General features: G+C 41.8%; 2 protein-coding genes across 2 annotated transcripts in view; both read left to right on the top strand.

The window, feature by feature from the left end:
* FIZ1 (FLT3 interacting zinc finger 1) overlaps nt 1-9,866 on the top strand; it is a 255,628-nt gene that overhangs the window by 14,513 nt on the left and 231,249 nt on the right. The gene's annotated exons all lie outside the window — the stretch shown is intronic.
* The window catches only part of NLRP11 (NLR family pyrin domain containing 11), a 31,519-nt gene continuing 22,489 nt past the window's right edge, over nt 837-9,866 (top strand). Inside the window, exons 1-3 of the mRNA XM_050771868.1 lie at nt 837-1,171; nt 6,744-8,313; nt 9,059-9,220. Coding sequence (XP_050627825.1) covers nt 895-1,171; nt 6,744-8,313; nt 9,059-9,220 — 2,009 coding nt within the window. The 5' untranslated portion in view covers nt 837-894. The remainder of the gene's footprint in view (nt 1,172-6,743; nt 8,314-9,058; nt 9,221-9,866) is intronic.

Below are 9,866 nucleotides of genomic sequence, written 5' to 3'. Positions count from 1 at the left end.
AGGGCAGGAGCACCTTGCAGTCATCTTGACCCTGGGGACTTACCTATTGCTGGCAGACGCTGGGAGCAGTTCTGTGAGGTATGCAAAGCAGGCAGGTTCTACATGACTAAACATCTGCTTATTTGGGCTGTGTTTGAAACAATTGGATGTATAAACAAAGTTTGAAGCCAGTGGGCTTTATGCACTAACAGGTTTCAGCCTAGAGTGAAAAAAATAACCTAGGGACTGTCTTTGGCTCATTTATATAGTAACGAGACAGAACAGAGTACATCGTAACTTAGATTTCTTGTCAGCAGCGTACAAGACCACAAACAGCCTATTTGCTTATAACAGTTGCCTCTTCATTAAGAGTCCTTATCTGTATCAATGACATACCTCCAAGGAGTATAGTCATTGTAAATACAGCCGATTGCCATACAGATTATTCTAGCATAGAGGAGTTTGATAGACAACAGCCTATCTTGTAACAGACCATAAGCATAGATTTCCAATCTACACAGGGGTGACAATTTCAAAAGAAACACTTCCCCTCCAACGTTCCTATATGATACTCGATTCTCAACCGATATGCTATTTGCTAATCAGGGATAACTTTTACCATAAGAATGTTGCCTTTTAACACAACTGATATTCCACCTTAACAGAACCTAGAAATTTACCAAGATCGATTGACAAGGCCATTGACCCAGACGGAAAGAGTTCAGACCTATCATTGATGATCTATCAGAAAGGAGCTTCTATCACATCACAGGAATTTTCTAGGATGTCAGCTTTGGATGAATTGGCATTGCTGTGTGGTTTGATTGTCTGATTCCACATCTATTTTTTAGATCTCCTATTTCTGGTGCCTCAAAATCCCTTTTCTCTGAAGTCTGCCTTCCTTGGAGAAGCAAGATGGCAGAATCGAATTCTACTGACTTTGACCTGCTGTGGTATCTGGAGAATCTCAGTGACAAGGAATTTCAGAGTTTTAAGAAGTATCTGGCACGCAAGATTCTGGATTTCAAACTGCCACAGGTTCCACTGATTAATTTAAGGGCGACAAAAGAAGAACTGGCTAACTTGTTGCCAATCTCTTATGAGGGACAGCATATATGGAATATGCTATACAGCATATTTCTAATGATGCGTAAGGAAGATCATTGTATGAAGATCATTGGCAGACGAAACCGTGAGTGGGGTCATGAGAAGGGTGGGTAGAAATCGGGGCACTTCACAGGAAGCTGGGTGTTGGGCCTTTTTTTTTTTTTTTAAATAGGTTTTTGGGAAACAGGTGGTATTGGATTACATGAGTAAGTTCTTTGGTGGTGATTTCTAAAATTTTGGTGCCCCCACCACCCGATCGGTGCACACTGTCCCCAGTGTGTAGTCTTTTATCCCTCACCTCCCTCTCACACTTGCCACTGAGTCCCTGCAGTCCAATGTATCATTCTTATGCCTTTGCATCCTCTTAACTTAGCTCCCACTCATAAGAACATACAATGTTTGGTTTTCCATCCCTGAGTTACTTCACTTAGAATAATGGTCTCCAGTCCCATCCAGGTTGCTGCAAATGCCATTATTTCATTTCTTTTTATGACTGAGTAGTGTGTGGTGTGTGTGTGTGTGTGTTCACAATTTCTTTATCCACTTGCTGATTGATGGACATTTGGGCTGGTTCCATATTTTTGCAATCGCGAATTGTGCCACTATAAACGTGTGTGCACATGTCTGTCTTGTTTAATGACTTCTTTTCCTCTGGGTAGATACCCAGTAGTAGGATTACTGGATCAAATGGTTAGTTTTCCTTTTAGTTCTTTAAGGAATATCCACACTGGTTTTCATAGCAGTTGACATTCCCACCAGCAGTGTAAAGGTGTTCCCTTTTACCACGTCCACACCAACATCTATCTTTTTAATTTTTTTTTATCATGGCCATTGTTGCAGGAGTAAGGTGGGATTGCATTGTGGTTTTGATTTGCATTTCCCTGATCATTAGTGATGTTGGGCATTTTTTTCATATTCATTTTTCAAGGACTATCAGATATTGGCCATTTGTGTATCTTCTTTTGAGAAGCGTCTATTCGTGTCCTTAGTCTACTTGCTGATGGAATTGTTTAGCTTGGTGGTTTTGATACATGACTTTTCCATCCCCAAAGAACTGGAAGTCACGTGAGGACCAGGGATTGATTGGACGAGGGTCGTGTTCTATCTTGTGGCTTTCTGATTCTACCTTTATTTTCTATTATGCTAACCAGCTTATATGAAAGTAGCCAGCCAAAGGATTAGACTCAAAGTACTTAGCTAGAGCAGATTTCCCAGCATGGAGCTCTGTCCTAGAACCATAAGATCCAGCTGTAGAATTGTGGGGGGCTCTGTGTGAAGATCATGGAGAGTTAGCACCCCGGGTAAACTCCTACTGTAAGATCCAGCTACAGAAATGTAGGGGGCTCTGTGTAAAGATCATGCAGAAGTAGTATTTGGGAGGTTGAGGCGGGTGGATCACCTGAAGTCAGGAGTTCGAAACCAGCCTGACCAATATGGTGAAACCCCTGTCTCTACTAAAAATACAAAAATTAGCCGGGCGTGGTGGCGTGTGCCTGTAATCCCAGCTACTCGGGAGGCTGAGGCAGGAGAATTGCTTGAACCTGGAACCTGGGAGGCAGAGGTTGCAGTGAGCTGAGATTACACCATTGCACTCCAGCCTGGGCGACAGAGCAAGATTCCGTCTCAGAAAAACAAAAAACAGGCTGTCTGTTGCCCATGCTGGAGTGCAGTGGTGCAATCATAGCTCACTGTAGCCTTGAATCCTGGGCTCGAGCAATCTTCCTGCCTCAGCCTCTGGAGTAGCTGGGATGACAGGTGCACACCACCAGGCCTGGACATAACTGACTTTAAATACCAGGCTTTTTTGTCATGTCTTTTCTATCCATTTTATTTATATATCTATTTATATTTATATCTTAATGTATATTTATATGTTTATAGAAATATATATACATACATGTTTATAGAAATATATATACATATATACATACATGTTTATAGTTATGTTTATATTTATATATTTTATATGTAAATTATATGTATATATATTTATATAGATATAAAATATATAAATATATACACATATAAATATATATAATTTTTTGAGTCTCGCTCTGTCGCCCAGGCTGGAGTGCAGTGGCCTGATCTCAGTTCACCGCAACCTCTACCTCCTGGGTTCAAGCAATTCTCCTGCCTCAGCCTCCCGAGTAGCTGGGATTACAGGCACCCACCACCACACCCCGCTAACTTTTTGTATTTCTAGTAGAGATGGGGTTTCACCATGTTGACCAGACTGATCTCGAACTCCTGACCCCATGAGCCACTGTGCCTGGGCCTATCCATTGTATATCCTCTAGCCATCTAGAAAGACTCATAGGGACCAGCCAGGCAAGTACTGAAAATGTACAAAGTAGCTGCCCAGCTCTAGGTAAAATATATGTTCAGGTTTACTACTGTCCCTTAATTGGTCATATGGAGAAAAATGTTTCAGGTTGTCTCCAGTTATAGCCTAAAACAAATGACTGAACATCTACTAAACTGCTGTCGATATTTGAAAATGGTACTGAGGCCCCAGGACTACCAGCCCTTCTGATGTGATGAGAAACCAAAGATCTGGAGTGTCTGCCTTTTTTTAACATTTAATGGTTGGCAGCTATTTCAAATTAAAACATGGCTTGAAATTTAAGTAAAACCATCTCGTGGACCAGGTCCAGGTTTGGTCCCAGATTTAAACCTCCAGCACAAAATGAGAAGGTACAGAGTCTGAGGCAGAATCCGGTGAGCAGTAGGGAAACTTGGCTAGCATACTTCACTCACCCACCTTATTTGAAAGCTGAAAACTGGTTTTCACATCTTCTCCCATATAAATTTACAACCAGAAAAAATCTATTACATAGCATACAGTATTCAAAAAGTACAAAAAAAGAAACTAAAGTCACCTGGAATCCCACAACCTTGAGCTATACCTAACGTTAATAGCTATCTCCTTCAGGAACTTTCAAGTCAGACAGATACAACTGTGTAAAAATAGTCAGGCCAGGTGCAGTGATTCACACTTGTACTTTGGGAGGCCGAGAGAAGTGGATTGCTTGAGGCTGGGAGTTTGAGACCAGCCTTGCCAACATGGCGAGACCCTGTCTCTACAAATAAAATTTAAAAATAGCCAGGTATGGCGTGTGCCTGTAATCCCAGCTGGTTGGGAGGCTGAAGTGGAACAACTGTTTGAACCTGGGAGGCAGAGGCTGTGGTGAGACATGATTGCGCCATTGCACTCTAGCCTGGATGACAAAGCGAGACCCTGTATCCAAAAAAAAAAAAGTCACACCCTATACTATACTTAGGCCCGTTTTGATTTATCAAATTTTCACCTAAGCATTTTTGGATAAGGTTAAAAACATCTTAAGCCATCCCCATTCTGGGGTTCCTGCAGAAGGAGTAAGGATTTATCAGTTTTCATGGGTATCCGTCCAAGGTTTTTACAAGTGAGTTATATCAGCATATCTAGATAGGAGAACAATTGGAATGGAAGAAGTAATCTATAAAGTCCATTGAAGGTCAAAGGCATGTTGAAAACTTATTAAAATGGTAGAGGATGACCAGGCGCGGTGGCTCACACCTGTAATCCCAGCACTTTGAGAGGCCAAGGCGGGCGGATCACCTGAGGTCACAAGTTCGAGACCAGCCTGGCCAACATGGTGAAACTCCGTCTATACTGAAAATAGAAAAATTAGCCCAGCATGGTGGGAACCTTAACAGGTGGAAAGTTTAGCAAGGTTTGTTTTGCATAGTGTATATTTTAAGTTACAGACCATCCATCTGATTCTTATACTCTATATACATAATATATGGGGATATATATGTAATATATTATGAAACTTATAAAATTATTACCTCCTAATTCCAAAAGCTGGGTTATATGTACGTATGCTTCTATTCAGTTTTTATTTTACTTTTGACAAATAGTTATGCGTAATTATAAGGGACAATGTGATGTTTAGATATGCTTCCATTGTGGAATGTGGACATGAAGCTAACAAATCTATTGTCTCACATACTTATTCTCGTGTGTGTGTGTGTGTGTGTGTAACTGGAAAGCTTCTGAATGGCAAAGGAAATGAGTGAAGAGACCCCTGGACTAGGAGAATATATATTTGTAAACTCTGTATGATACGGAACTATATCCAAAATATATAAGGAACTCAATAACAAGAAAACGGATAACCCAATCAATAAATTGGCCAAAAACAAACAAACAAAAAACACCTAAATAGACATCTTCCAAAGATTTTTTTCTTGATGATAAATCATGGTTTATAATCACGAACCATACTCACCACCATCATCATCATGGTTTTCTACTTTGAATCTCAATTTTTTATTGTATACTGAACATCATATATAAAGACAGTAAGGAGAAAGTCCTGTCTCGGCCAGTCTGTTGGGATGTGATGAATCAGAACTGGGCAGCCCTGGTAGTCTTGAGGGTGGGATCAGGCCCGTTTATCCATCAGGCTCATCTCCACGGCAAGGAGCTAGCGTGTCACATTCTAGTACATTCAGGTCCACCACACCAGCCCTGCTGCAGCTGTTAATCGTTGGCTTTTATTTATCCCATCAAACTTCTTCCAGGCTGCCTGGCTCCCTCTTCTGCCTGCCCTTACCCAGGGATAAAAACATTTTCAGGTAGCTGCTCACCGAGGAAGAAGTCATCTTCTAGGAATTCACTTATTTGGATCATTTCTGTATCATACCTCTACGATAGCTTTATACTTATGTCTTAACATTTTTGTTTTTGCAGTGGGACTGTAATCTTGTGTATTCTCAAGAAATAAGACTCCCTTTTACGATACATTTTAACTTTATTCCATATATCATTTCAATCTTAAGTAGTTCATTAAATGATCTGGATTTAAGTAATGATATGCATAAACAAGAAAATAGAAGGAAAGATGAACGTGTAACTCATGACTGACAGGCCAAGGTGTAATAAGTAGATACTCTGAGCTGAATACATACCAGGAAACAGTCCCTGAGCTCGAGTTATTGTCTCAAAGGAAAAACTGGGTGTGAAACGAAACATTATAATTGAAGGCTACGTAAAATGCTAGGGAACCCCCAAAAAGGAAAGAAATATGTTCTTGATGCCAACATATGAGAGGGAAGCCCTTGCAGGATAAAGAGCAATGCTCAAACAGATCTGTCGACCCCATTGTATGGGTTAAATAGGTTTTGTTCAAACTTTTTCCTTTAAAGCAACATGGGCTAGGCGCAGTGGCTCATGCCTGTAATCCCAGAACATTGGGAGGCCAAGGCAGGTGGATCACCTGAGGTCAGGAGTTCGAGACCAGCCTTGCTAACATGGCAAAACCCTGTCTTTACTAAAAATACAAAAAATTAGCCAGGCGTGGTGGTGCGTACCTGTAATCCCAGCTACTCAGGAGGCTGAGGCAGGAGAATCACTTGAACTCAGGAGGTGGAGGCTGCGGTGAGCCCAGATCGTGCCACTGCACTCCAGCCTGGGCAATAAGAGCAAAACTCCATCTCAAAAACAAATCAACATGATAGTAAATATCTTTGTACCTATATCTTTGTGATATAGTAAGTAAAAAATTTCTACTACACTTTGTATCCTGTAAACACGAAAAGAAGCTAAAACTGTTCTTACATCTTGAACTTTTATCTTTGTTCTATTTTCTGCCCCGTACTCGCTGGATTAGGCAATCAGGAGGCATGCAAGGCTCTCATGAGGAGAAAAATCACGCTGCGATGGGAAAATCACACTTTTGGAGAATTTCATTATAAATTTTTTTGTAACGTTGCATCAGATGTGTTCTACGTACTTCAATTAGCCTATGATTCTACCAGCTGTTATTCAGCCAACGATCTCAATGTGTTCCTGATGGGAGATAGAGCATCTGGAAAAACTATGACTATAAACCTGGCTGTGATGAAGTGGATCAACGGCGAGATGTGGCAGAACATGATCTCGTACGTCGTTCACCTCACTTCTCACGAAATAAACCAGATGACCGACAGCAGCTTGGCTGAGCTGATCGCCAAGGACTGGCCTGACGGCCAGGCTCCCATTGCAGACATCCTGTCTGATCCCAAGAAACTCCTTTTCATCCTGGAGGACGTGGACAACCTAAGGTTCGAGTTAAATGTCAATGAACATGCTTTGTGTAGTAACAGCACCCAGAAAGTTCCAATTCCAATTCTCCTGGTCAGTTTGCTGAAGAGACAAATGGCCCCAGGTTGCTGGTTCCTCATCTCCTCAAGGCCCACGAGGGAGGAAAACATCAAAATGTTCTTGAAAACCACAGACTGCTACGTGACCTTGCAGTTCTCGAATGAGAAGAGGGAGCTATATTTTCACTCTTTCTTTAACGACCGTCAGAGGGCGTCGACAGCCCTCATGCTTGTACATGACGATGAAATACTCACGGGTCTGTGCCGGGTCGCCATCCTATGCTGGATCACATGTACTGTCCTGAATCGGCAGATGGACAAGGGGCACGACCCCCAACACTGCTGCGAAACACCCACGGATCTACATGCCCACTTTCTTGCTGATGCGTTGACATCAAAGGCTGGACTCACTGCCAATCAGTATCACCTAGGTCTCCTAAGACGGCTATGTTTGCTGGCCGCAGGAGGACTGTTTCTGAGCACCCTCAATTTCAGTGGTGAAGACCTCAGATGTGTTGGGTTTACCGAGGTTGATGTTTCTGTGTTGCAGGCCGTGAATATTCTGTTGCCGAGCAGCACTCATAAAGACCGTTACAAGTTCATACACTTGAACGTCCAGGAGTTTTGTGCAGCCATTGCATTTCTGATGGCAGTACCCAACTGTCTGATCCCCTCAGGCAGCAGAGGGTATAAAGAGAAGAGAGAACAATACTGTAACTTTAATCAAGTGTTTACTTTCATTTTTGGTCTTCTAAATGAAAACAGGAGAAAGATTCTTGAGACAACCTTTGGCTACCAGCTACCCATGGTAGAGAGCTTCAGGAGGTACTCAGTGGAATACATGAAACATTTGGGCCGAGACCAGCAAAAGTTGACGCACCATGGGTCTTTGTTCTACTGTCTCTTTGAGAATCAGGAAGAAGAATTTGTGAAGAAGGTTGCGAACACTCTCAAGGAGGTCACCCTTTACCTTCAATCAAACAAGGATATGATGGTCTCATTATACTGTCTCGAGTACTGCTGTCACCTGAGGACATTTAAGTTGAGTGTTCAGCGCATCTTTGAATACAAAGAGCCACTTGTAAGGCCAACTGCTAGGTGAGTCTTTAAAAAATAAATCCTCTTTTCTGTCTTCGTAAGACCTGCCCATAATTCTAGAGCTTGTTGACCAGAACAAGACAAACTCGGGGCCATGAAGAACTTAATTTCCAGTCGAGCTTCTAATTAGACCAGTGACTTAAATCTCTCTGCTTCTATTTAAACTCAAACTTTGAGTTAAGCCTCGGCACTGTTGACATTTTGGGCCAGCCGTTCTTTTGTGGTGGGGGTCTATCTTGCGCATTGTAAGTGGTTTAGCAGTATCTCTGGTCTCTCCTGTGGCCAGTAGGGTCCCTTTTTCCCCACTTGTGACAGCAACAAAAATCTATATCACCAAATGTCTGCTGAGGGGCAGAACTGCCTCATTGCAAACCAGTGGTTTAACCTAATTTCTTCAGATCTGTTGTAGAGATTAAACAGAAATAAACCTTGTATTTTTACATTATAGGAATGTTCATGATAACACAAAACATGCAACATTGATTTTTAATATTGAAGTTTTAAAATATTCTCGCATTTAAAGGCCCTGCACTCAGATGTATCTTACCTGAATATGGAATCACCAACTACTTTAGTGGATCTGAATGTTGTTTTTTCATGCTTGACCCTACTTTATTTCTTGCTGCCTGGTATTAAGTCTGGGTCAGACAACAGACACTCTCAAAAGATCCTTTAATTCACGTGTTTTACAAATTGCTGGAGTTGAATCGATTCCATCGGAAAACTCAATTTTTCTTCTATGTAGTCAAATGAAGAGCCTTGTCTACTGGAGAGAGATCTGCTCTCTTTTTTGTACGATGGACACCCTCTGGGAGCTGCATCTTTTTGACAGTGACCTTAATGATATTTCGGAAAGGATTCTGTCTAAAGCCCTGGAGCATTCTAGCTGTAAACTTCGTACACTCAAGTAAGTACTCTATCAACTTCTGCCTTAGAGGTTCCCCCAGGAATAACGGTGATCTTTTTCTTTCTCTGGGAGAAGATAATATACAAAACACACTTTCAGGTCAGGCTCATCAGGGCCTAGGCTCCTTCTGTACTTCTCAACCATCTTTAGTGTGTCTATGATAAAGATGACCTTGGGCCACAATGGCGTCTGAGGTCCCAGTCGTCATGGCTGCCTTCAAGGCAGGAAGCAACAGAAGGGAGAAGGAAAGGTTGATCTAGAAGCTTCAGGAGCTTCCTTGATGGAGCCTTTTCCAAACTCTTGCATCACTTCTGCTCGCATCTCATTGACCTGTTTACCTTGTCCTCACACAGCTTCATAGAACTACAAAGGTGGACTGGGAAAGTAGTCCCTTGCAATCAGGAAGAAATAGTAACAACTGGATTTATCCTAAGGAAGAAAGCAAAAATGGGTCAGGCTAGGAGTCTAGCAGTTTCTTTCCTAGGGAATGCATTAGAATCAGGTGAAAAACAGCTGTACTTGCCTAAACAGTCATTGGGAAAATTGAGTATTTATCTGAGTTTATAATAGCGCTATAGGAAATGTCACTAAACTATTCAGTGCACATCAACATATATGATCTTGGGATTCCGGAAGCCCAGGAGTT

Source organism: Macaca thibetana, chromosome 19, assembly GCF_024542745.1.
Source record: "Macaca thibetana thibetana isolate TM-01 chromosome 19, ASM2454274v1, whole genome shotgun sequence".
Lineage (NCBI taxonomy): Eukaryota > Metazoa > Chordata > Mammalia > Primates > Cercopithecidae > Macaca > Macaca thibetana.
This window is presented reverse-complemented; position numbering and strand designations above follow the sequence as displayed.